The sequence below is a fragment of the Pleuronectes platessa genome, chromosome 15 (genome assembly GCF_947347685.1).
Source record: "Pleuronectes platessa chromosome 15, fPlePla1.1, whole genome shotgun sequence".
Taxonomy (NCBI): domain Eukaryota; kingdom Metazoa; phylum Chordata; class Actinopteri; order Pleuronectiformes; family Pleuronectidae; genus Pleuronectes; species Pleuronectes platessa.
Genome location: NC_070640.1, coordinates 21,760,842 through 21,788,051, shown reverse-complemented (window position 1 = coordinate 21,788,051; position 27,210 = coordinate 21,760,842). Strand labels below are relative to the sequence as shown.

Below are 27,210 nucleotides of genomic sequence, written 5' to 3'. Positions count from 1 at the left end.
TTCTGTGGAGGCTCCATTTGCCCATGCCCCGCCATTAACAACATTCTTTAAATCACGCCGGCTTTAATGGGAACAAAAACACTTCCATGTGTTTCTTCCCCTGTGACATTAGAAACTGTGTTTAGTGGACCGTCAGATTGCGATCACCTTCAGGCAGTTTAATGCTTGTTGTGAAGGTAAAAAGTGTCTTTTGACAGATTGAGATGTAATGAACATGTAGAGCTTTGACAAACAGAGACACAATGAGAGATGCAATGTATGGCATTGAACTTGTCTCATTATGCTTTGAAACAGCATTATGTGTAAATTAATTAAATGCCCCCACACACAGTAGGACGTTGACAGATTGGAGTAAAGAGAGACCACAGGACAGCTTCACTGAGATATGTAATTAAAGTAATGGCATATTTTCCAACACAACAATTTTCACTGATATATTCATAAAAAGTCAGCTAAATGCATGTATGGTATTCTGAAGAATATTGAAAAACACAGTACCTGTCTAAATGCCTCCTGCATTTTAAATTTTGATGATTGTTGCTTTGCGAAGGTGTCTCTGTTCTATTTCTTTACCGTACTTGAAATTCAAATTGAGCATCACTTCCTGAGCAGACCTCAATGTGTTAAAGGAGTTTTCCTTTTTTAATTCATGTTTTGAGAACCTGTTCATGGAGACTGAGAATTATTTTTAATCGCCTGATTTTAATGCAGGCTACATTGAAAAGTTCCAAAACGCTTTGTGATTACACTTAAAATAAGTGTTAGTATCTGCTTATGTGGTAAAAAGGATTTGTAGGAAGATTTAACAAAACAACAAATCAAGGCTCAACTTATCTCAAATGTGAAGGACGCAAAGGTGGTATTTCTGAATCGTGGGAATGCTTGATGAGACCTGCCGATTTGTAAGCCAAAGAAACCGCTGTAAATTTAGTGATTTAATTTATAAACAGGAAAATATTAGTCCAGACTGGTTGGATTTATCTATTAGAATAACATAATCTGAGATTGTTATTTAGGAAAAGTCTGAATTATAACAGATGATGGAATGAAGTCATGTTGTTTCTGACACACCTTTAAACAGGTTTCCTTGTGCTCCTGGATTGTATGCAGATAATGTTTTTGAGAGAATAAACACAATAAAGTTATGATTAAGATGTAAATAAATGTATTCATGATTTTAAAGCTGCTTGTATTTTCCTAATCTATATTTCATCAAAATGGTAAAGTCTCTTGGATATCCTGAGCATAATAGTTATCTTGTACATGATCAACCCATGTTCAGTAGCAGTGGATCCATTTTCTTTCAGATTTTTTTTGTGTTGGTTATTCTCATCTAAAACAAATGAGTGCCTTAATTAAAGCTACTTCTCACCCTCCCTGTGAACCTGTGGGCTTGAAATTGATGTAAGGATGGAAAGTTCGTAATGTGAACCATAATATTCCCAATATTTCTTCAAAGTTAAGAAACTTCTGATTGACACAATCATGTCTTCATTAAATTAAATGGAAAGAAATCTTTTATTTTTATTAGCTTGCTTCATTTTATGCCCACTCTACCTGACATGTTTGGTAAAGATGGGATGATGAATAGAATTTTTAAGTGAAGGTTTCATGCAGGCTGTAGTGTTGTCCGCCCATGAGTCTGTAATAATAGGCCTGTTGAAGGCTCAAGATGTGGAGGTCAGATTCGACTGTCTCTCATTGCACTATATTTTAGATGATGTTTTTTTTTCTCTCTTGTGTGCCCTGAAGGCTTAATATTACTATAATGAACTGTTTTCTTCGTCAACACTGTCTGACTCTGTATCTTTTCTTAGAAAATGCTTGTTTAAGGCTCTAACCTTGTTCTCTCTCTGTGTCTTTCAGTTGTCCCTCGGGGATGAACAGTGTGAAGTCACAAGGAACGGCTATGACTCTAAGGAGCTGGTGTATTTAGTTAATATTTACTGCCAGGTAAGACAGCAGACCCACTGCATTTAATGGTGCACTCATACCAGAATGCAGATACATACCCGACCACTCACATGCATGTGTATACTTAAACGTAATTATATATGCACTCCCACTTAGGCTCCACTTCACTGAAAAACACCCACTGCCACACATTTGTAAAACAGTTTTTCTGCTTTCTACTTTTCTATTAAAACTTGTCCAAAGTGATTTTTAAACAACGAGTGATGTCTCGGTACAACCTGTGGACATTATTAGCGTTCCTCCCTGTGAGCAGATCCGGGGCTCAAATTCAGACATTGCTGAAACACCTAACTTATTGTTTCAAACATCCAAGTTATGTGGGAATTTGGATCTGGATTGAAAAGATTTGTGGATGTGTGCCAGGATGGGTGAGCGATTCAGAAGAATGTCGGATAGAAAGTGCTTAAAGGGATAGTTCAACGAAAAATTGAAATTCACTGATTATCCACTCACCACAATGCCGATGGAACGTTGGGTGTATGACCGAGTCCGCTAGCATCGCTACTTTTAGGCCTAAACTCAGTGTAAATAATGCCGTTTTGAGTTGAATATGAATGTTGGGGACTTGCGGACACACACACCACACGAGCAGTATGGAGGCATGTTATTTAGTTATTGTGAAAGTGGAAAAAGTTGGCTTAGTTTTCCCCAAAATTCCTTTTGAAGGAGGGATGTAAGAGTAAAGTATCAGCCAAATTATTTATGATTAAAACATATACAAAGATTTGCAAGAAATTAGATTTACCCAAATTTGGGCAAAGCCTTTAAGTAGAACACACACGAGCAGAAGCTTTGCCCCGGCCTCCTCCAGTGACATTTTGGATTCTGGTTTCATGCATATCCCTCAACAGATCATACTCCATATTCACAACCTTGGCAATGCCACATAAGTATGCAACCATGCACTTGGAAATTCCAACTCTTCACAGCCATCGAAAAACTGCTACATCTACACCAGTTCTCTTTGGAAAAGGGCAAAAAATAAATAAACTGGCTATAAGTTGTCTTTGAGCTTTGCGCTTGGAGCTTTAAACTGAGAAAGTAGCACAGCACCGGGAGACTGGTTCAGCTCCACAAACCCAGAGAAGGGGGGTTGACTAGAAGCACCAAAGTGGGACAGGAAACCATAAAGACTTCCCCAAGCCCACAGAGCCCTTCCAGCGGCGTCTCTCCCAGCCAGCACTTTTCAAACAGCACTAGAATCAGTGGTGCACTGCAGTCCCAGTCGCACAAGCCCTGGCCCCTGTACAGACAAATCTTTCCAGGCCAAATCAAAGCGAAGACTTTTTCCACCACTAGTCTCTCTCAGTGGGGTTTTGGGGTTTGGAGTCCTTTCTCACTGGAACTAAAAGAAACAACAAGTCCATGGCATCACTTTTTTCTAAAAAAGCAAAGCTACATTTAATGTGGTAGCTTGAGGGCAAAAATCTCTTGGTTTGCACTTGCACTGTTGGCATGTAATCACTGCATTTCACTAGGAAGGGCTGAGTAAGCCACACATGTCCAATATCAAAGTATAGAAGCGCATGGCAGACTTGACTCCTATTTTATTTTTCAGTTGTTGAAGCACTGCCGTTGTATTAGAGACATTAGAAAAACAGTCTGCGGGGACAAAAAATACAGACAATACCAGAGGAAAGTCCCAGCAGTGAGGTTTGAGAAAGATTTCAGTGAGACAGTGTGTGTGTGCTGACAGAGGCCTAAGGCTTTTTATAGACTTGATCTTTATCCACTAAGTTAAACAAAATCAATGAAATCAAGTTTGTTTTCATTATGTGGAAAGAGAAAATGTCTCTGAGACCAAGATAAAAAAACATTAAGCAGGGAACTACATATATATATATATATATTTATTTATTAATCAAGACTCTTTATTCATACTAACATTTTATATAACACACTTTCTGAGTCACACATCCCTAGGATTTACCAGTTTTGGTTTAAATAAATGATTACATTTTATAGAAGATAACAAATAAAATATGCTATAAACAAAATAGTAATATGATAAATTTGGAGTTACTATGGGAATTCCAGCTGTATTGAAAACTAAGGGTCCAAAATTGCCATCAATTCAATGTAAAATAGTCGTAAACTGCTGAAGTGTATTGGTTGCCAGAATATCGATAATTGTATCGCTTGAGTTTATCTGTATTCATATTTTGTCTTTTGTGAATGAAATGAATGAAAGTGTCAAGTACAGGCAACTAGAAATAAATAAGAGTTAATTAAGTCTTCATGTAGTTATACAGCCAGTCAGAGTGAGATGGATCAGCTATTAAGTATCCTGATAACCTGTGGGAGGATATATGGGAGGATATATCAGCACATGCTCAACTGTGCACCTATAAAAGCTTGTGAGAATGTTAGAGCAGATTCTTTTCTTGCCTCAGTGCTTCACAAATCTGCTGGGCCCATTTGACAATCAAAGGGTTTTTCCTAACCCTGTGAGGAACCTAGATTTCTCTTAAGTGAAAGGCTACTTTGCTTATGACTAACCCACCGTGGTTCATACCAATCAGCATCCTATTAAGAAAGAACTACTGGCAGATATGGCTGTATCATAGGTGTGACGACAGTGACAAGTCACCGTTTTACCTCTTTTGCACCAAAATTGGCAGGTATATACACTTTTTTCAAATGTAGGTAAACCCATTTAAAATGGCCAGTAGAGGAGTTGTCTTTCTGTTTCCCCCCAGATGTGTCATAATAGATGCTGTCTTATCTCGCTTCCATCACTGCTGATCAGAGCCGGAGCAGTTTTAAACCTGTGTCTACTGCAGTCATTTGAAGTGGGAGTGAATGATTGAATTTAGTCCAATTGCAGACAGAAGCTGGATGTTAGTGTTTTTCTTTACCTGTGGCTTTATTAGTTAAGAACAATAGCGGCTCCTAAGGAGGTTAGCAAAGATGCTGCTTTAGCATCAGATTCACCAGATCTGGAGAAGTTAGCCTGATTAACTGAGAGTAAAGAACGACAATGAAGCCTTTTCTCCATGGAAAAATGTCCCTCCTTACCCAGCTGGCGCCGGCAACTGAGACAGAATGGTTCTTGCTATTTTCAAAATACTTTCCAATGTAGCCTCCCCAGTTTGGTTCATGGTACCAAACCACTTGGTGTGTAAGGTTATGTGCCAGATGAGTTTGTTTGAGATCAGTACGTTTGAGATCAGTACTCTAAACGAACTTGCTACTCTCTATTCTCCACTGTGGAGCCACTGATCCTGAGGTGGATGATCTTCTGACGATGACGATCATCTCCTTAGTGTGGTTGACGCTGATCATCAGACTATTGTCCAACATATATTTTGTAAGATGTTTCGTCAGTTCTACTGTTGAACCAAGCACAAATTGGTTAGCAGTAAATCAGGCTGAACAGTTGCATGTTAGCAGAGTAAACAGCGGTGAGCTGATCAAACAGGCTTGTGTGAGTTTCAGTGCTCAGCATGATGTGACAGATCCTCAGGTTCTACTGCCAACACAAACTGACTGCGGTCTGTCAGTCAGGAAACCAGAATCTAGTAACAGGTAGAGGCATTAAGGGCAAGCAGAGAAACTTTCTCCACTAGTCTCTGTGGGATAATAGCAGGCTATTGAAAGCCGAACTGAAAACTATGTACAGCATTCTAGCATTGGTGGCTTTGTTGTCCAATTGAGTGAGTGCTGTTTAGAGTGTGGAGGATATTGTTCCTCTGTAGATCACTTAAGGCTGTAGGCAAATTGGAATTCATCCGGTGGTATTGTTTATTTGATTATTGGGTTAAAAAATGTAAGCATGTAAATCAGCAATCTACCAGGGTAATTTGAAGATTTGAAGAACATCATTGCCGATAACAAGCAGTCTGCTGTATTGTTACTGGGTGGTAGAAATGTTTTGTCCATGTATTTTTACCCGAGTTTTATCATCATTCAAACTAAGGGAACGATCAGCATTTGAAGTAATTAATCCTGCAGAAAGTGAATTTTGGAACCCTTCAGGGCGGCAGAAACAAGCTGTAGACACATTAGACTTTAAAGTTGATGTTGTGAATTTTTAAAGATTTGTGTGATTTCATATATCTAGACATCTGCAGATTGCACATTAGACTTCATAGACACTTACTGACAAACCATAAACAATTAGTTTAGCTACAGTTGAATGAAAACATTGCTCACATTGAGCTCTTTAATCGACCAGTGTGTCCGGTCTTTGTCTCCTCACTGGTTAGGCTCACATTTTTTGTTGTTGTTCTGAAGGGTCGAAGCTGGATTGTGAAGCGCAGCTATGAGGATTTCCGTGTCCTGGACAAGCATCTACATCTCTGCATCTATGACCGACGCTTTTCACAGCTGCCTGAGCTGCCTCGATTGGACAGTCTGACTGATCAGTCAGAGGTAAGCACTGAAAACACACGGCTATACACACACGAAAACACACAGCTGTACACACACACAGACACACACACACTCGTTGTTAAATGCAAACTGAAGCTTCCAGGCCTGTGAGCGAAATCCAATAGATATGAAACTTTAACAGAACTAACATTTGAACTCGATATAAACCTTGACCACATGAGCTTGTTCAAAGATGTTTAGTATTCAGTATTATTGTTTCTTTTTAGGTTTGGGTAACCTTGCTTTGCTTAAATCTCACTCAGTGTGATCAACAGGGCTTATTTCTCAGGAATTCACCATTTGATATTTTGCCAGTTTTTTTTCCTTTTCAGTCTGCCAGTGAAAGGTTTTCTGAGCCAGGTGAAACCTTAACGGTCAGATTGAGGCGCAAACAAGAATGCAGAGCTATCTTATCTCATCTCACTGGGAAAACCAGTTAATTACTGAGGGATGGTGTGTGTGCTTTTGTACAACTATTTTCGTGAGGACCAGTTTAAGTTTACAACCTACGAAGTGTGGACCTTTTGCGTGGTCTTCACTTTATGCCAATGATTGTCCTCACTGAGATAGTTGTACAAACTACCCATAGTTCAAAATGTTACTTTCACCAGTACCTGTTTTTATATGCTTCACTGTCTGATTTAGATTTGTGATAGACATTTTATTGAAAGTGACGCAACCTCAGATTTAGACAAAAGCAACATCCAAGTTCTACTGCTCAGTAAGGCTTCAGTGTCAGCATTCGCTTAAATGTGCATTTGTACGGCACAAAACCTGTAAAACTAAATTTCCCTTGTGATGTGTCCTCGCCTCACCATAATTTCTAGTGGTTCCCTGCCATGTAACACTCTTAAGCTGCCTAATTATCTGCACTTATCCCCAAACAAACTCATAAAAGTAGGAACAAGAGACCTTTATCCGGAACAAGTACCAAATCTTGAATTGAAACAACAGCATAGTTTATTTACAGTGCATAAGTAGTGGATGGTAAAGGTACTAAATGGTTGATATAATAATACCATAATAATAGATACTAAATCTTGAGTCAGTGTAATGACTTACTGGCGTGTATGTGTGTGTGTTTTGTTCCACGTTAGTCAGTTTCCCAGATGTTGTTAGCGTACCTCTCCCGGCTCTCAGCCATTGCTGACAACAAGATCAACTGTGGGCCTGCCCTCACATGGATGGAGGTAAGGCTGCATGTCCTCTGTGTTTGAAGAGCTCACTTACTATGAAGATGCTTTAATGGGGGGATCTGAACGCCTGTTTGTCTGTAGTTTCACTTAGAATAGTTTTACCATCTAGATAAAACAGACATTAAAAAAGCCTGACGGCATATTGCAAACTGCAAAACTTGAAAAATAAAACAAAGACTAGGGGCCATACAGTTGTTCTACTTTACCACAAATTAATATCTGTTCCTGTTAGTTACAGGTTGACTAGAAGTGTTGCACAATAATACTATAGTGATGCTCTAGAATTAACAGAAGCCTATATTAGATAATGTCACTATTTCTGTGCCATATAAAAATTTTATCATTATTCTCGCAAAAATACCTAAAGTAGCTGATGGGAAAGAATTCTGCCAAATTTATAATTTTTCATTATGTGACCAAAGAATCCTGCTGGTGCTCCATTCATCACGTTTCATTTCCAATTTGGACACTTTTTTGGACCATTTTGAATCCACCGAGCAGCAGCCCACTTTGAATAACTGAACACAGCACACATGTTAATACGACGTCTAACATCATTCAGTAGTTCAACAATGATGTGACTTGTGTGTGTGAGTCATCCTGAGCCAGTGTTTATCTGTGTCTTGTATAATAGGATAAACACAGGTTGACTCTGGTTTATGACCTGGTGTCATTCATGTATTCATTAAACAGCACTTAAAACACCCACAGAAATGACTGTATAGTTTATAATCATAATATACTAATTTCTATCTTACAGCCTCAATAAAACCAGAATATCATGTCCATTATTCACCAGCATTGCCTTTTAATTGCAGAATGATTATGCAAATTCATTATCTTGTCACTGTTCTGTATTTATTTTTACCTTGATCATAATGGGCCAGTCTGCCACTGTTGTAATGAATTGTGATTCCTGTGTGTGTACGACAAGGTTGACAATAAGGGGAATCATCTGTTGGTCCATGAAGAGTCGTCCATCAACGTGCCAGCTATCGCTGCCGCCCACGTCATCAAGCGCTACATCGCTCAGGCCTCAGACGAGCTGTCCTTCGAGGTGACAATATCAACATGCTCTCCCTCTGGATATACTGAGGGTCCATTAGAATTCCTCACATGATTTTCCTCATCTGTTGCTTGCTGCATAAAGTGTTTTTATCATTGAACTTGACAAGTCAATGAGAAACAACAGGAGAAAAAGAACAGAAGGGGCAATAAAGCTGTCTTTTGTGGTACAAATGTGCACAAGTTGTACAGGTAGAAGTTTTTTAATCAATGTCTGGACAAATCCCATTGCTCCCAACAGTACTGACTGAATTCATGTTCTTTTTTAACAAGCACTGATGTTTTCTATCACAAGAAATACAAAGACAATCTTTAATCTTCTCTCTTTCCCCTCTCTGTTGTTTTCTGCAGGTTGGCGACATCGTGTCAGTTATTGACATGCCTCCTAAAGAAGACACCACATGGTGGAGGGGCAAGCATGGCTTTCAGGTATGCAGCTCACAAAACCCTTCTGCAGTTTGGTGGAAGAAACACACATTTCTCTCTCTCTCTCTCTCTCTCTCTCTCTCTCTCTCTCTCTCTCTCTCCCTCCCTCCATCTTTTCCTCTGGCTGTAAACTTTTGATCAGGCTGTACTTGAGGTATTTCAAGGACTAGGAGAGAGCGCTGCTTTGTGTAGCGTTTTTCAAAGGCTCAGAGTTTGCCGAGAGTCTGAGCAACATACAGATTCTCTTGTGCCGCTTTTGAGCAGATTACAGGGTGTGTGCCTCCCACTGTAATGCTGGAACAATTCATATTCCTAGACAGTCTTCAGTACCATACTGTAACATTATGAAACAATCCGACTAAATTCTCAGTTTCCGCTCTCAATGCTGATGTTTGTTGTTTCTGATATTCCTCATTTCACTCCTAACTGAAACAATATAGAAAATTATAAATTTGAATGATATAATTGTATTTCAAGTAATTTTGAAACAGGGGTTAATAAAAATTGAGTAAAACTGTGTAAATATTATATGTGTGTAGGCATCACCAAAACTAATGTGTTAAAAATAATATTGGCCAGATTTACTAAGCGGGACAGAAAACATCTCAGAATTAAAACATCACAGGGAGCTGCACTGTGTTGTTTAAGGTACCTGTGAGGCAATGAAATATAGAGCTGAATGTTCAGTTGGGGAAACAGATTAATGCTTTTAAAGGCTTATCACATGCCAGAAGGTTTATAATATAGTCACAGAAAGGATTTTACAACTCTGGAAGCCCGCAACAATTTTATCCTCAATCCCAGCGATCATGAGGTAAACAATGGAAAAACTATGAGTCAGCATTCAGCTTTTAACACTATGACCACTTTTCTTTTTGTCTTGTTGTTTGCTGGAGTCCTCTGCATTGACATCCCTGTTACAACACCAGACCCTTCAAATTCATGAGAGGATCAAATGTTTTCACAGAGATAATGCACAATATCTGATTATTGTGAGAGCGAATGAGATGTTGTGGTTTGCATGCATTTAAGGAAAGGTGAACGTTTTCTTAAAACAGTACCTGCTTACCCACATTGGACAGTAAAATAGGTTTTGCTTGTTGTAATCATCCTCCCATTCCTACAACAAAATCCTTTGCAAAAAACATCCCAAGTTTATATGACATACCAGCTTAGTCAATCAAATCAAAATGATACAGTCCAAAATAACTGCATTTTAAGAATATAAATTCATCACGTTTTGTTATCCTTCCACAGCAGCCTAACAAAGAAATAATGTCTTAGAGGACAGTGCTGTCAAGCCTCTGTCTTTATGTCACCTGTGAGTCGTAGTACATTTGTCAATGTAGTATTGTACTTTTAAGAGTGATATTTTGTGACATTAACAGTATCAGCTGGATTTGAACCAAAATAGACAAAGTTGATGTTTCCTACATAATCATTCCTTTCCTTAGCCCGATGATCTCAGACAAATCTCATACAAATCTCAGGCGTCCTGGGAGCTGACTGCATAATGAGCTACTCCCTCAATAAATTGGGACCTAAATACATGTAGATCTGTGCCGCAAATTCAATTTGAAACTGCAGTGCAAATTAGTGCTGCATAATTTTCTTTGTAAATCTGGCCCTGTGTGTTTTGAGCAGTTAAGTTTGAGTGGAAATATTAATGACTAATTGTGGTTAAACAAATAAGATACTGTTATTTGTAGAAAGACATTTTCCTTTGAAAAACTTTAATATTACTGCAGATTCCTTCCTTTTTTTCCAGTTCATCAACTGAAGCCAGGTTTTGTAGCTTATGTCTTGCTGATCTTCCTCTGACCTGCTGCCCTCTCTGCTCTTCTGTGTTTTGGCTCTGTTCCTATAGGAAGTCATCCTACCATTCAGGCTCTCAGCCAGTGTAGCAGCCAGCAGGCATCAGTTATAATTCAGAAACAATGTCGGAGGCTGGAAAGGCTGTTATACACTTATAAATATTGACCTTGTTGCCTGCAGCTTAGACATCTGACTCTTAAATCGGATCCACACTTTGTACATCAAGCTAAATGCAGACTGAAGCTCAAACAGGTTGTGTGTTGAGGAACCAATCGATGACCAGTTAATGCAGAGTACAGTGACACAAAAAACCTACTGTGCCAACTCTCTCCAAAAGGAGGTAGTCAGTCAGTGATGTCAGAAGTGTGTGTGTCAGTATGCTGTACAATAAAGACTTTAATCTTAAACCTTTAAAGGCAAAACAGACTGGGGCAGGAGCACAGGTTCTTATGGACTGTAATGTAATTTTAAGATTTTATCCTCATCTCTACCAAGTACAAATTAATAATTTAATTTAAGAAAATGGGTGGATGGGTGTATTAATACATTGTGTGTGCAGCCTCAACTGTTTTCTTACATTTCATTTGAGCTATACCTGATAACTGAAGTCTCATAATTTGCCTACATGCCGCTGTTCTGATTCATGGTGTTAATATTATCTTCTTTTTATTCATTACTCGAAGGCTACATTGCCACAGTTGTTTTTATTTTTTGCCATGGTTTTCGAATTGTATATTTAGAATAGTGGAAATGTCCTGGTTTTGTTATCAACTACTATATTTTTGGTATCTTGACATCCCTAATGATAGTTGACCAAACCAACTGCAAAAATAGCATTTCGCCAAAGCAAAGAGACAGAATAAATCTAAGGTTAAGGAATCATATGAGAAAAAAATAATAAAATGGTTAATACAAATAAGATTGTCTGGAAGTGTTACAGCAGAGTAAGCCCTGTCTGTGGTCCTTTTTGGTCCAGTATTAGAGGAGGAACCACACACACGTCATTCTCCTGGATGAGTAAATGTCCTTCTGTCTCTGTGTCTAAAATCACATGACTAATGTGATGTGTAAAGCTCAGTGTTGATACTATGTCTTCTGTTTCACACACAATTTTATAATCTTAATCCGATTGTACTTCCTCCCACCTCACCCGCCTGTCTCACTGCTGCTCTCTGTCCAGGTTGGCTTCTTTCCCAGCGAGTGTGTGGAGCTCATAAATGATAAGGTGCCGCAGTCCATGACCAATTCGGTGCCAAAACCAGGTACTTGTCCTCCTCTTAACCAATTCACAGGAAATGTGTTGGAAGGAAGTCTTTAATGCCTCACTGATATTGGTGTGTGTGTACGTTTTTTCTTTTTTCTTTTTCTTATATCCTGACCCCTAGTTCAACACAGAGCCCTGTTATAGATCTCCATCTCTCTTAGACCTGGATTAAGATGAATAGCAGTGTAAAGATAGCATCAATTCAATGTATGAGCATGTTACAGTGAAAGAAGACCCATAATTCTAATACACCAGCCCCTGAAATGACCCAGTGATCATGCTATATTGACTCAGCGCTATGCAAATCCGCCTAAAATAAGTGTGCTAATCTAATCTATTGCTGTCCATTGCAAACAGTAAAGCTCTTTAGCACGCTCCCTTGAGTGTCAAACACAAATGTACAACAAATAAACCCTCATGCAATCTAACAGAGCACTTCACAACATTGGGCTGTGGTGCAGACTCGAGCCAAGCTTGAACTTCTCCTTCACTCACTGTAGCTGCCGTTGAAATTAGCAGCGCACATCATGTTGCTATGGCTCTTTAGATCAAACCTCCATATCTTGTAAAAATCCTTGCCACATTGTCCAAACCAGAGACCGATTGAACCAACATGACTCACTGTCACAACCCTCTGACTTTGGGGGGAGCCGCGTGAACCAGTGAAATGCTTCCAGGATCTCGATAAGGAGATGACACAAGCTCTACAATTATGGGGGAGGGGGGTATCATTATACGCGCAGGGTTTCAGTTGCTTTTGGACGCCCAGATTATATGCCGTGCCCAAGTTTTTAAGCCTTCAGACTCTGTGACTGATCAGAAATGCATCTTGCGGCATACAGTTAACTGTTGCAGTATACGCACAATGCACTCCACTGTCCAAGGCTTTACTTAATCTGCCTGACCACCCTCCATCCACCCCTGCAATGCTGCTGTCTTTTTGTTTGCTTTTTGCATGCTTTTATTTGGCATCATCCTTTTTTTTTTATGCAGAGTGTATAACAAGTAAATATCCCACACACAAAAAAAATTGATTTTTATTATCAGCAGTAATATTGTATCATCCAGTCTTACCACAAACTACGAGATTGTGAGGCGCTGTTATATGCTCCTGTAGATGCCACAAGTTTGAATGACATCAACTGTGTTTTAAAAAAACATATTTTATTTGTGATGTCAAGAAGAAATGCTACACTACCCACTACAACTACTCGTATGTAATCTCTGATTACCATGGAAATATACAGATAATGGTTAGATGTCATCATTATTCATTCTAATCAGCTGTACTCGATCCATTTATCAATTTACACAAGTCAATGCTTATATTTCACATAGTGACAACCTAATTGCTGTCATCAGTCAGATTTACGTGATAGTAACATCCTGTTTTTCATTATCCGTGGCAGAATAAATAATAAGTGTCATGCTGTTTAAACCTGCCTGTGTCTGCTTGTGCTCCACTGCCTGAATGCATCTCTAACACTGTTGTTGTTTCACTGCACAGGGATGTACAGTTGTGTTAGCATGTGTCTTGATTTGTTGCATTTGACTGTGACTCCTCTACCTCAGCCACCCCCTCCTCTGGCCCGCCGCCCGCTTCTTGGAGCCTCTTCCCCCCCTGTGCGTGTTGGTATACACTCTTCATCCACCATGCCCACTCACCCCCACCTCTACTCACGCACACACAAACACCTATCAAATTTTTGTACATCTGAGTTTTGATGGTTATAATCCTTTTGATTTTAGTCCTGGAAGCTGGTCGTAACTGCTGTTAGTGTGGTTATATTTACTGCAGGTCCCAGAATTTAGACGACAGCAAACACTCATTGAGCAGTTAATTTGTTATAAACTGAATAGCAGCTGTTTTAAAAAAGATGTGTTGTTTGAACAAAGAAGCACATTGATGATTGGCCATTTTCCATGGCACTATAAGCAACTGTCGTCTAATTTCATGCTCCCTACAGTTCAAGAAGAAGTATTCCAACTTCCTGAGCTGCAACACTGGATTTATGCAGCCTGTTATTTGCTGCATCTTACACCATTTACCCCTCTGAAATACTTAAAACAGGCCATAATGACCATTGTCCTGTTTCATAGATGGGTTTTTGATGAGCAGGCAATGTTTGGTTTTTACTGTGACTGCTCTGCCACCCTGTGTTTGACATTTGAAAGCTTTAAATGTGAGCTAGTGGTTTGTAGGAAATGTCGCGTTAGCGGTAGCAGTTACTACTCACAGCTCTGATGGCATAAAGAAGCACACAAGGAGATACAATTAGAAACACAGGATTATCCTCTATCATACCCTGTCAATCTTCATACAGAGGCAATTTGAAATCCACAAGGGAATAACAGAGTGTGCCGCTAAGAATGTACACTACTATATTTAGAAGTAATTACAGAATGTAAAAGTACTGAATGACTATTGATACAAAAATTTAGACTATAGTCACAAATATGGGGTTTTAAAATCCTAAGGATTATAACTTAAAACTTGTCTGATTTAAAAAGAGTTGTTTTACTGATGACTGTAATGTATCGATAATTGGGTATGCTACATTTCCACATTTGTATCTGTACATTGTCTCACAAAGCACTTAATGTGTTCAGCATCAAAGTATCATTTCTATGAAATGCCTCTGACATCAGTCCCAAAGTGCACTGTTGCTTTCTTTCTAACTTAAAGTGCTTCTCTCCTTCTGCTGATTCTCTCATATCTCCATGTCATCCATCCATTCATCTGTCTGTTGGTCCATGCAGACTTGGAGATGGAGAGTGTAATACAGGACAATGCATGGGTGGCCGACCCGCTAAACCACTACAGCATAAGCTCAGGTAGACAAAAGCCCCCTACGTGTGTTGTACTATCACCCCCCAAAAACTAACTCCACCTACCGAGAGATGTATGTGCACTGTGTGACTCTAATATTACTAGTGTAACTAGGTTATTAGCTTTACTCCTCTCGAAAATATATTTTTCTATGATAAAAAGAGAACCTCTAACAAAGCAAATAAATTGTCTGTGACCTTTAACACACTTGTACACATTATGTCTACAATCCAGTAAACCTTGAAGACTGCAAATTATGTTATGTAGTAATAATAGAACATGTATGACACGCTATGGGAAAAGTGTGTGCGTGCGTGCGGGTGTGCGTGCGTGTGTGTGTGTGTGTGTGTGTGCTTCACTTGAATTGCTGTAAAATGTCTGATGCAAATGGTGATGTTTTCCTAAATTTCTTCAGCAAGTCGAATTTAGATTTCTCATCACACTGCTGTATAATGGCTATATTTCAGATTTGTCAACTCCCTGTTTGACCCTGAGTCCATTTTGTATAAAACAATATGAAAAACGTGTTTTGTGATTGTTGGGGGGCGTAGTGCTTTTTCAAAGCTCGCTTTCAAAACAGCAAGCATATCCCTTCAGCCCCCTGTTCTGTTTCTTGTTGTGGCCCCTCAAGGTGGATGCAAATGAGTTCAGGGGTGAGCCAGGTTACTACAGCATTTCTCAAAGCAGCTGAATGTATCCTGTGTCTGGACGAGGGCCAGCTGTGTTTGTGTGTGTCTGTTTGGTTGAAGCCGAAAAGGCCACGGCGGGGGTACCGCTGTGCTAGGTCTCGACCGGCCTTGATTTATTTAATCCTTTTACAATGAGGGGGGGCCTGTAAACCCATCCATTGAGCGTTAAGCTTTGTCCTGCAACAGTAAGAATCTCTGTCTCCCTCTCCATGGTGACTGAGAGAGCACATTCCTGCAGTGAGCCACACAGCATTGGAAAATATCCTTGCTCTGCACAGATCCACTCTGCTCACCACTAACCTTTGCTGCTTTCTCAGTAAAACCATGGAAATTGTTAACATGCTGCAGTGCTCCTGCAAAAGCAAGCAGGAGTGATCAGGCCTTCGATCCACGTTCTTGTGTTGTCTTGGGAACAGAGTCTACTCTCTGCACAGTAAAAATACTCTTTGGCTAACATCAATTAGGAAAATAATTAGCTTTGGATAAAAAAACGTCAGTCAGACTTCTTCCCTCTTCAGACGGCCCAGTCGACTTACCAGATACTGACCCAGATGTTCTGCCCCCCCCATTCCCCTCCTTGGTGCAGGCCTTCGTCATTTCTGCAGACAAGAGATTTGGGCAGCTGTGAGCATATATGAGCCAAGACAGCTGGTTATGTGAAGGAGAGGGGAAGGGAAATGTGGAGAGAATGTGTGAGACAGAGTAAGATTTGTCCTCCTGTTCCCGAGGATCTCCAGTCATTTCCTGGTGCTGTGAAACTATGCAAGGTCCCTTGTGTAACGTGTTTCTCTGGAGCTTCAATAAGAGACTGTTTTTGTAGATTGCACTTGTATTTGGGGCTGCGTTTACCTACCTGTTAACCACTGTGTTATAAACTGAGTTGATATGTAAAGCACAAAGGTAACGTTTACACCTTTGCTCCCTTCAGAGGCCTTTCCGCAGTGGCCTCTTTATTGTAATCCATTCCTTTTGGGTATCTTGATCATATATTATATATGATTAACATATATATATATATATATATATATATGTTTTATTGTACAGCTTCCAGCCGTTTAACCAGCAGAAGGGAATCCAAGGCTCTGCTCCTGTACATTGAACTTTGCATGCAGCTTTAGAATACTCTTTCTCATCCATTCCACGTCCCAGGAGTCGAATAGATCATGTAGATCCATGCAAAACAGCAACAGTATGATAACTTCATCCAACATGAAGCTGCCTCTCATGCTCTTACATGTTATATGACATCAGGGCTGAAGTTCAGTCCTTCCTCATTAGGTGACTAGTCTTTTTGTCCCAAGGCGACGTCAACCTCCTGCTTTACTGTCTGAACTGTGTCACTGACAACCACAGTTCTAACTATCATCCAATTTAAAGACATTTGCCAAAGTAATTAAAAACAACACTGAATATGGTATATAAATAGACAAATGTATTTAAAGTAAGAGAACTCCTCTCACACAGTATCTTGTTTACTCAGCCCCATGCCGTCTATTACAGCTCCTCATGATTATTTCAGGGACTCAATGGTAACACTGTTGCTTTCACTCTGTACTTTTCACCTTTTATTATTTCAGCTTGCTTCTTGGTCTTGTATCAAGAGTCTTTTCTTAGTAAAAGGCATAGTATTATCTGTAAAACTTAAAAGTATAAAATGGGAGAAGACCTGCAGAACAGTGGTCCATATAACTGACATGATGTGACAGTAGTGTGTAAGTAACATTTCACTGATTCTACTTTTTCGGATACAGTCAGGAAGTTTAGTCCAGTGGATCTTTTGGAGAACCATTACATGGTCAATGTTAGAGAAAAGACGAAAGAACTAAGTACAGCTGCAGAAAGTTCTGTTTATTATGCAGCTTTCTGATAAAATCGTGTTGGATAACTTTACATTACAGACTTTTAGTGGAGGGGTTTATAGTATACTTTATAGAAGTATAAAGTAGCTTAAATTGGACATACATTGTATAGTAGTAAATCTCCTGCAGTCCAGAGAAATGTCCCTGTGCTGTGTGTGAAACGCATGTCAAGTTAAAGCTATCACATGCATAGTCTGACTGCAGTCTTGTGATTCTGATTCACGATCAACAACAAATTACTCTGACTTTATTATGACTCAACATGTCAGCTCAGGGACAGAGCTAGTTAAAGAATTAATGAGATAATGCTTTCAGGGGGCCACGGGGCCCTTCAGAGGGGAGAGCTGATTCCTACTCAATGCTAGGTCATCCTATATGTCATATGCTGCTTGTTAGGAGCTTGTGTGTGTTCAGTCTGAAGGAACTTTTTCCACTGTGCTAAACCAACCAGCTTGCCTCTTGGATGCTATAGTCTTGTGCCTCTTTCAGATTCTATCGGGAACATTGACAAGCCAGTAATGCGAGTCTGGAGGTGTGTGCTGTCTGAAATGGGCTTTTTTTTTTAATACATCAGTTCAAAGTTGTTTTTCCGACGAACCCAGTGCCTCATATTGATTAAATTAAATTAGTTTTCATAGTAGCCACAGCGTCTTTAGAGTAGAGTTTCCATTTGTCCCGTAGCCCCTGAACGCAGCACAGGGCTGGTTGCAAACCCTCCGCAGAGACAGAGCAGGGGTCAGTCGGCTCGATCCTAGATTCAAACCTTGATCACCCTCCGCTCTGCTTTCTGATGAACTCTCATCGCGTCTTGTGAGCTTCTAGCCACAGACCAAGATTAGTGTCTCTTTGTAGTTTGGACCTTTTTTCTTTCCTTTTAAAGTTCCTGTCATAAAGGCGAGTCCAGCGCTATGGATCAAAGGTAAGAAAACACGTTTGTATCGAGTGGCGTTAATGTCCTCGGCTCGCTCCCCACTGTGCGACCTGGTGACTTGTCTTTAATTATTTGTATTTACCTTAAATAACTCTGAACTTAGTCCACATGAACCCTGTGTGGCATGGATCGTGTTTCATGAGTCATAACCAGTGAAGAGAATCACTTTGAATGATGGGAGGAATGGGTTCCTGTTTTGGTCGGGAAAAAAAAGGTATATTTTGTATTTTTTCTTATTCAAGTATAAACTGAACCACAAAATGTGTCATTCATAGGCTCTACATAAAACGGAGCACACAATGTAGACAACTATAAAACTTAAATGCAGACATTAAGCTAAAGGAAGTGAGATTGAAAAGAAAATGACATGAAATAGAGTGTTGTTATACATATTCTCCATATACCTCAGGGATTTGTAGAGCAATGCAAACTGTTATATTAAGACTGTAACTAGAGGCTGTGCTTGAATACATTTACACACCAGAAGTGTGGAAAACAATTCTCTTTCCTCCTACGACTCGAGGTCTTTTCTAGTTCTCCAGTTAAGTATAATATTCACCCCCACTCTCATTTTATTTATAATATCCCACTGTATTAGAAAATCGTAGGCTGTCAAACTTGACGATTCTAGACTTTAGTTAACAATGAAAACGTATGATCTGTATATTTACACAGTGTACAGCTGTGAAAGATCTCAATCATCATACGTGTATAATAAAGTTTCCCCTGACGTAAGTGTCCTCAGTCAACTTCCTCAGAAAGCGGAGCCAAGCGTTGGCCGACAGTTCCCCCTCTGTCCTCACGTCTCTCTGATGAATTTAAGTTCACTGGTTCAATGAGACGGAACAATCAGGCTTTTTGCTCATATTATCTTTTGCACAGTTAGGCTTGTGAATCCAATCTGAGGATACCCACAGCTGTCTTTAGGCAGACGGCTCTGTTTACTCTGAATGACAATGCACACACACATAGAGGAGATGTGTCATGGGCATAAAGCACACACAGTCTCCCAGTGTTAAGTTGTGTTAGTTGGATGAGCGTGCAAACATCTTTGTGTTAGTTGCCTGTAAATGGACCTTTGTCATTGGCAGTGATCAGGAAATGTGATTGTAATGAAGGTGATGAAGTTGTTGGCTTGATGAGTTCCTTAACTGGCAGTAAAACATAAACTTCTCAGGAAAATGGAATGTAATGGACGTTTTTTGGCAAGTCAACTTTTTATTTAGATGTTCAGTCTATGCAGTAGTTTTGATGATTGGTGACCTGGCAAATTTGGGAAAAGTTTCAGAATTCTCAATATTAATTGATGTAATTATCAAGAAACACCTAATTTAAATTCCCATCACAGTAAAAAGACATACGATTTTATTTTTTAAAGCCCATGACTAATTCACAGAAGACATTCCAGCCACAACTCGTGCTCCCGCAGCATGTAGACACCTTAGACTGACGATGTCATCATGTCTAACCTGTCCTCACAGGGGTAACTTGAGACTACAAGAGCAAAGAGGAGGGCAGTTTGAATTTCCCGCTCTGCCGCCTTCATGGTTGTGGGTGAGTGTGTGTGTGTGGCTTCTACTTCTCGAGGGGGTGCTGCCTGAAGTGAACGGTTCAGAGCTTAGCCGTGATGGGAGCATTGTGAAACCCCATGAGCCACGGTCACGCCTTATGGTGCATGTGTATTCAGGGAACACTGACGAGTAGTTGTATCAAATATCTCAGGCTGATTGGCTCTATGGTGTCACCGTTCCCACTTTAGGACGTTGCTGTGTTGTCATGAAGTTGGAATTTTCCTCCAGTCTGCGTGCTCTGAAAAGCTCCTCGCTGGCTGAGCGGAATGAGGTGGTCGGTCTGAGGCTGGAAAGGGGAAAGAGAGCATGATGTTTGCCATTACGCCTGTAATTGTTCCTGCTGTAATGCTTGGCCTTGTTTCTCCTCACCCCCCGGCTTGTCATATCCCGGCCTCTCACTGGGCTCTCGGAAGGAAAAGGCTCGTCACACAAGCACAGTCAGTTAAGGGCTTCATCTGAAACCTGTCAGTGTTCATCAGGCAGAAACCAGCATTCTCTGTGCTCAACTGTGTTCCGGCTGGATTTGATCTGTTTGATCGCATTTGCCTCACTGTGAATATCTCAGCCCTTAGAGTGCCACATATCAAATTCATATCATCTGGGTTTATGACTTGTAAAAAAAGAGAACCGTGTTTTGTGTAAAAGGGCATCACTAGTTTTACTCATGAATATCATTTATTGATTATTATCATTTATGAATTAGCTGCCATTGTTAGTCCCACTCAGTCTGGGAAAAACCAACCCATGTGATGTCATAGTGATGTGAACAGGGTTCCGAGCTTGGGACTAGGAATAGATAAAATAAAGCCAAACTCTAGGTGTGGCATTCAAAAGCTGTGAGTGTTCACCAGCCTGCGAGGGTCTAATTAAAGACTGTATCCAATTGCATCGTGGGAAATGCAATTTTTTTCTTTCTCTTAGGTGCTTGTCCCATACTAATACATCAATATAGGCATGTCAGGATAACTCAGTCCCTCTGCATTTCATTCAATCTCTAGTTTTGAAATGTGTTATTCTAGTCTTCAGACTTTGTGAAACCAAACAGCTGTAGTCTAAAGTGGTAAATCTTATAATTAATGTCACAGGGAGGCGCCTCTATCAGTCCCACTTTTCTTAAATGAAATGCCTTTTACCCAGCTGGAGCACAGCAGTGAGTGTGTCAGCATCAGCAACAGTGCTGAGCATGCTTGAATAGCTACTATAGCCCTCAGGCTGTCATCTGCGCGACGGAAGGCAGAAGGGAGTCTCTGTCCGGGCTCTGGAGAGTAGTGCTAGTCATTGCACTCCTCTTCTACACGTCTCTCCCTACGTGATACTGAAGGCCCCTTTTTTATGCCTAAACAGTGAGTAAACAAAGCTGCCTCAGTGGTTTTGTCTCTGGGTACAGCAGCACAGAAGGAATTCCTCCTGGAGGGGTGAAGTGCAGCTCCACTTCTTCCTGAAATGAAACACTGCGTCTTGTTTACAGATGCTGGCTCAGGGGCCGCCTGTTGATTCAGAATTGATTGTGCTGCTTCATTTAAATGGCCACAGAGACTCTGGATTCAAATGTTATTTATTTACTGTGAGGAGTGAGGCGGTTATAAATCTGTCATGGGTTTATTTTGAGACACAATTGTGTGTGTTTTGATCATTAGACATAGGAATTGAACTTGAGAAAACCCAAACTCTGGATCACATAGTATTAATAAAGGATCTTGTGGGGTGGTTTATGGTAAGTTTGGCATATTAAACTGCCTTCAAGTCTTCAGCTATTTTTGTAACATTGAATTGGATGTTAATCTAAACCGTTCCTTTTTTCTAACTCTTTTCCCCCGAAACTTGAGATTTATCTTCGTTACAGTATCTACTGCTCCTGAATGGAAAGTAATGAGTGTCACAGTGGCAGCATTTTTCTGTAACATATTCTCATGCACTCTCACTGTGTGCATACAGTTTATTTTGTTAGTATATGGCCAAACAGATAATCCTTTTCCAAAAACCCGTAACAGGTTATATTCTCATACATTCACTTTATTTTGAACTATTCAGAGCTTTTCAACCAATAATAAATTGGAACCGAAAAAATAGCAGAGTGAACCTTAACAATATCAATAGGAATGTAATATTCTACCTGTTGGGTAGAGAGAATTTAGAAGGCATGTGAGAAATTCTTGGCATGCAGTGGTAATTTAAAAACAGTACAAACATCCACATTAAATCACTGTTTACTTTCATTGTGCACTGTGCAACACCCTGTGTTAACAACACATCCTTGATTCAACAATCTTTAACTGAACTGGTTCAAGAACCAGATCTAAGTGGGTGGAAAAGGGTCGATGAGAAATTAAATTTAAGTAAAGCAATGTTGCAATCCATTCAGCTTATTAGTTTGACTGCAGTCTTCATGTTTTTATTCAAAATGTGCTCAAACGCTCAATTGAGTCTACTGCATGTAGTTTACCTCCATGGAGTGAATTTATCATGCAGAGCAGGCAGCTGCTCTTTCATTCTTACCTAATAGTCTTTGCCCAAGGGGCTGAGACTTGAACTGTGGCAGTTTTGGAATAATAGCAGTACTAACATTTATAACAGCACATGTGCACTTCATTATGTACTTCTTTAAGTTCAATTCATCTTAGTATGATCACTAAAAGCAGTAGGTAAAGACTTGATTATATTGTTGCAATGACAACCACAATGCAGCTGTATCTTTCTTTATCTCAGCTTCGGTTTATCAAGCAATGACCTACATGTAGTTGTATTCCAATCATTTCCCCCAAAAAAGATTAGTTATTTTTCCGATTGAATCTTAAATGTGTTCCTCTTTTGGTCTGGAGCTCGCAGCAGGTAAGTCAAATATGAGGTTGAGTATAACCTTATGTTGAGGATCAACGAGACGTAGGAAAAGGGTGAGATCTAAGATGAGAATGTATCCCCTGAATCAGTGACAGGAGCTGGGGGTGGCTTGTAACTGAGAGAGGAAAGACATATTTGACATATGGTCCAAGTCAAAAGCCTAACAGTGCAGTGAGGCATAAGGTTTAAAAGAGCTCATCTGGAGAAGATGTGACGTAAATGTGATGATTCGTGGGACTCTTCTTAATGGGATTATACTTCAAAAAATATAATTTGGTAAATTAAAAGTTAAGGTAGTAAAATAACTGGTTTGAGAGCAGCAGTATTTCTACCGTATGTAATATCTAACCTTGTTATATAATATAACATCTAATATCATACCAGTCATTTAACTGAAAGGCATCAGTGAATCTACTGACATTAGAAACCGTGTGAGATGCACTATGATGTGTAACTTGTTTATAATCTGCTCTTTCAGCAATGTGAGACAAGGGATGCACCACACTCTTAAATGTTCAGTTCAAGGAAAATTGATTCTTTCAAGAGACGAGTTCATTTCATCTGCACCAGCTGAATTCAGTTAAATGATCCCGGAGTGGAAAAACACTCTCACTGCTACTGTCATCTGACCAGTGTCTGCCAGTATGTGATTTTCACTGAGGGTTTTCTGAACAAATGCCTGGAGTGGAGGCCAGCTCCATTGTTCCTCCCTGCAGATTGTTTGATTCACTTGATAGCCTTTCCCCATCTCTCTGAGGCAGAGAAAATATCTGGTGTGTAGTTTAAGAAGCTTACGACCCTTTCCCAGGAAAAGTTTCTGATTAATGCGGGTTGGGTTTTCTAAGTAGGTCTGCTCCTTTTTTTGTCTCGTTCTGAGAAAGAACTGAGGATACAGGTGTTGGATGTGGAAGATTCCTTTGTAGTTGCCTGGGAGGTGGTATTTAAGAATGAAGCTTTCGCTTCAAGGAAACTAGACATGCATAAAAGAAGGGTTTGCATTAGAAAGAAGCTGAAATACACAATGGGACAACGTTGAGCACCTTGTATGGGGTTTCATTCTAGTGCATGGACAGAGCTTGTGTGAAAGCTGAGCCAGTGTCAAACCCACACTCACTGTAGTGTACTAAACATGTGTGTAATATGTGTCCTTCCTTCCATCCTTCGCCCGTCAGTGTCTAAGAAGCACGGGAAGCTGATCACCTTCTTGCGCTCCTTCATGAAGTCCCGGCCCACCAAGCAGAAGCTGAAGCAGAGGGGCATTCTCCGGGAGAGGGTGTTCGGATGCGACCTCGGAGAACACCTCCTGAACTCAGGATACGATGGTGAGAAATACTTGTATGCAGACACACCTGTCAGTAGTAGTACTTCCCGGATCCATTTATGCTTTTTTTCTTCTTACCCTAAATTTTCAAATACTTGAATTACAGTGTTTTTATTGGCAACAGGCTTTGATTCATAATTTTCGACAGTTTCTTGGTTAATGCAAACTCAAAACCTCCTCTGTGTTTACCTGTTGTCTCGATAAATAATTTCCACAGTACCCTTTCCAGTCGTACCTGAAAAGTTTCAAAAGATATTTCACATTAAAAATATTACTGGATGCTCATCACTTTAAATGGACTGTTTGACAATTATATTTATTTACTTACTTGCAGAACAATATATGTTCAGTTAGATAACTTTATCTCTAGAGCTATAGCTGTACATGAACAGGTGAGCTAAGCGTTGAAACGAGAAACGGTGGGAAACACTTCAGCCTGGCTCTGTTTTATAGCTTTATAGAGTTTTAGGTTATAGACTATTTAATGGCTGTGTGCAGTGGCTTCCTGGAGTCTGGTTGCCTAGCAAACTCAGTTGATAAGGCTCAAGGAAGTGGCGACACGTGGACAAGAAATAGTCCCCCTGTCTGTAATAACACGTGTTTATTCTGTGAAACACCAGCTGCACTTTTTTATAAGTGCTGCAGTTTGTCAGGTTAATTGTCATCTAGGCTCAAATTCAAATTTGAGTCAAACATATACCAGTGACATCATGGGCTTCGCGATGTTCACCTCTTACACACCTACTAACCTGCTGTGAAACTGATACGTTGTTTTCAGCTGAAATTCATTGTGAACCTCAAAGCGGATATTCAGCTCATACTCTATGTAAACAGCAGCTCGTTCTGGTTGAAAATAATTGCAGAGCTGAGGTCTACAATCACCTGCTCTAGCCACATTGATTTTCTGATCTCTCAGCAGCACTATGTCTGGCAGGTGAGCTGATGTGATGGTTTCGGCGAGAGTTGTGGTCCTGATTACTCTGTATCATTAGCTACAACCAGGGCAGTGAGCATTCATCAATAACTCAATTTGAATTCTTGCTGACTCCAGCTTGAAAACTTAATGCATGTTTATGGATCTTATTCTGTGTCTAGACGTGACTCTGATCTTACCAGGGTGTTAACTCAGAGGGGTCACAGGTAGGAGTGGAGGTACTCTCTGTTTGACAAGCTTGTGGTAACACGTGACAGTTGCTACAGTCTATCCAGAACCTGTGATAATCCTGTCTTACCTTTCGCATAGAGTGATAAACCACTCTGTCAAACTTTGCAGGGTCAAAGAGTCAAGGTGTTCCGACCCCTGCAGTGACTCAAGAGATGAAACAAACCTATGAACTTGTGAAGTTGAGGGAAACACTGTTAATAATACAATTTGTAGTTAATGAGTAGACTAGAGAAACTCTTACTCAGAGTTGAAGGCAGAAGCAGACGAGCTGTAGTGGCACTTGACTTGTAAACCAGCATTTAACACTGTAATAAAATACCTGAAGAATTTCACTTAACCTGTAAAATTATAAACTTACTTAAGATAGTCAAATTAGTCTTCACTTTCAGCCACTAATTGACTTCTTTTGGAAAAGCAAAAACCACAAGGAAATGCTCCATGAAATGAATGTTACTTTAAAAAATGTCCAGTAAATCCTCACGTATCAGTCATGCTGATAAGTGACCTCCAAACATCCAGTGATCAGTCCACTTTGGGCCGCTGGTGAGCGCCACCCCATATATCTTTTGCTTGGTACAAGATTTTCTGGCTGAAATTCCTGTGTGTTTCCCCAAAGCTTGATTCATCAACAGTTTTAGACTATAGAGGTTTGGAACTTCCACAGTGTTACATGCTACATTCATCAGAAGCCTTGACCTCTCTGCTGCCATTGGGAGGCAGATAAATCTAGAGATGGTGCCAAAAGATTCTTATTTCTTCCTACACTGAATCTGTTTAAAATCACTAAACCAGCTGTTGTGAAAGCTGTGGTTTTAAAGAAGATGAATCTTGTAGTGTGATGAAAACAAAATTCTACACTCAAATACATGCTGTGAATGCTTGTGATAAGAGAACCTCAAAACAAAACCTTTCTGTGTGAAGATCATTGGGTGGATTTATCCATCCTTAAGGTCCTTGCCTGGAATGTATCTGAACAGCTGCTTCGGCGAGTGTCCCACTCTCTGTCATGATCTGAATGATGTGTAAGCTGTGGGAGGCCTGGGAACCTCCTTAGACACATACCCGCCATCCTTATCTCTCTCTGTCTAACACACACACACACAGATAAATAACATGCCTCCATGATTTATGTTTGCTGGAGAAGATTGAAGAAGTTCTGTGTTTTTCTGAGGAGGTTTCTCCATCTCGAACACAATCACTGGCTTTATATCTGAAGCTGCCTGTATCTGGCTATCTGCCTCACTCACACAGAACAACATCAAGCTGTTTCGCCGTTTCGCTTCATGCCTAAAACTGTGTCAGTGTAGAAAATAGGTTAGCCTTCTCTTCAGGATATATTCCTTTCCACTTAACAAGGTTCAAATGTTTCCAACCTCATCTTAAAAAGTGCATTTCCTTCCGAAAGCACCAAAAAAAATGTATTCACACTTAACAGCTTGAAGCCCCATCACCAAAAAGCCCCTGACCTATAGCCTAACCTCGCTACGTGCACACTTGAAAAATAAAAGCCTCCTATTCTTGACCCTGTAGCGTTCAGTGAAGTCTGGGAACATATTGGCTGAAAGACAAGTTGTGTGACGACACGTTTTCTCTCGACAGTGCCCCAGGTCCTCAAGAGCTGCACCGAGTTCCTCGAGAAACATGGTGTGACGGACGGCATCTACCGCCTCTCTGGGATCGCCTCAAATATCCAGAAACTGCGGTAGGAGACACACACTCGGTACAGGATCTGATTCAAGTGTTTATCAGGATGTTTTTCTGTGTCTCACTATAACCTTCACCTTACAGCTGATAAGATAAATTCCATGTAAGATTATTGCACCTGTAAAAAAACGTGAGGACTTTTAGGTTTTACTATGTAGTGTTTTGAAATGTAATATAAGGTTTACATG

General features: G+C 40.1%; 1 protein-coding gene across 4 annotated transcripts in view; it reads left to right on the top strand.

Moving 5' to 3' along the window:
- arhgap32b (Rho GTPase activating protein 32b) overlaps window positions 1-27,210 on the top strand; it is a 95,183-nt gene that overhangs the window by 58,674 nt on the left and 9,299 nt on the right. For 2 of the 4 annotated variants that reach the window (XM_053440886.1, XM_053440887.1), the window contains 10 exons: window positions 1,867-1,953; window positions 6,211-6,348; window positions 7,446-7,538; window positions 8,479-8,601; window positions 8,961-9,038; window positions 12,031-12,112; window positions 13,687-13,737; window positions 14,875-14,949; window positions 24,005-24,154; window positions 26,918-27,020. In XM_053440886.1, the coding sequence (XP_053296861.1) occupies window positions 1,867-1,953; window positions 6,211-6,348; window positions 7,446-7,538; window positions 8,479-8,601; window positions 8,961-9,038; window positions 12,031-12,112; window positions 13,687-13,737; window positions 14,875-14,949; window positions 24,005-24,154; window positions 26,918-27,020 (980 nt within the window). Of the gene's footprint in view, window positions 1-1,866; window positions 1,954-6,210; window positions 6,349-7,445; window positions 7,539-8,478; window positions 8,602-8,960; window positions 9,039-12,030; window positions 12,113-13,686; window positions 13,738-14,874; window positions 14,950-17,839; window positions 18,412-24,004; window positions 24,155-26,917; window positions 27,021-27,210 lie in introns of those variants that run through there. The other 2 variants (XM_053440888.1, XM_053440889.1) reach the window with 2 other exon arrangements.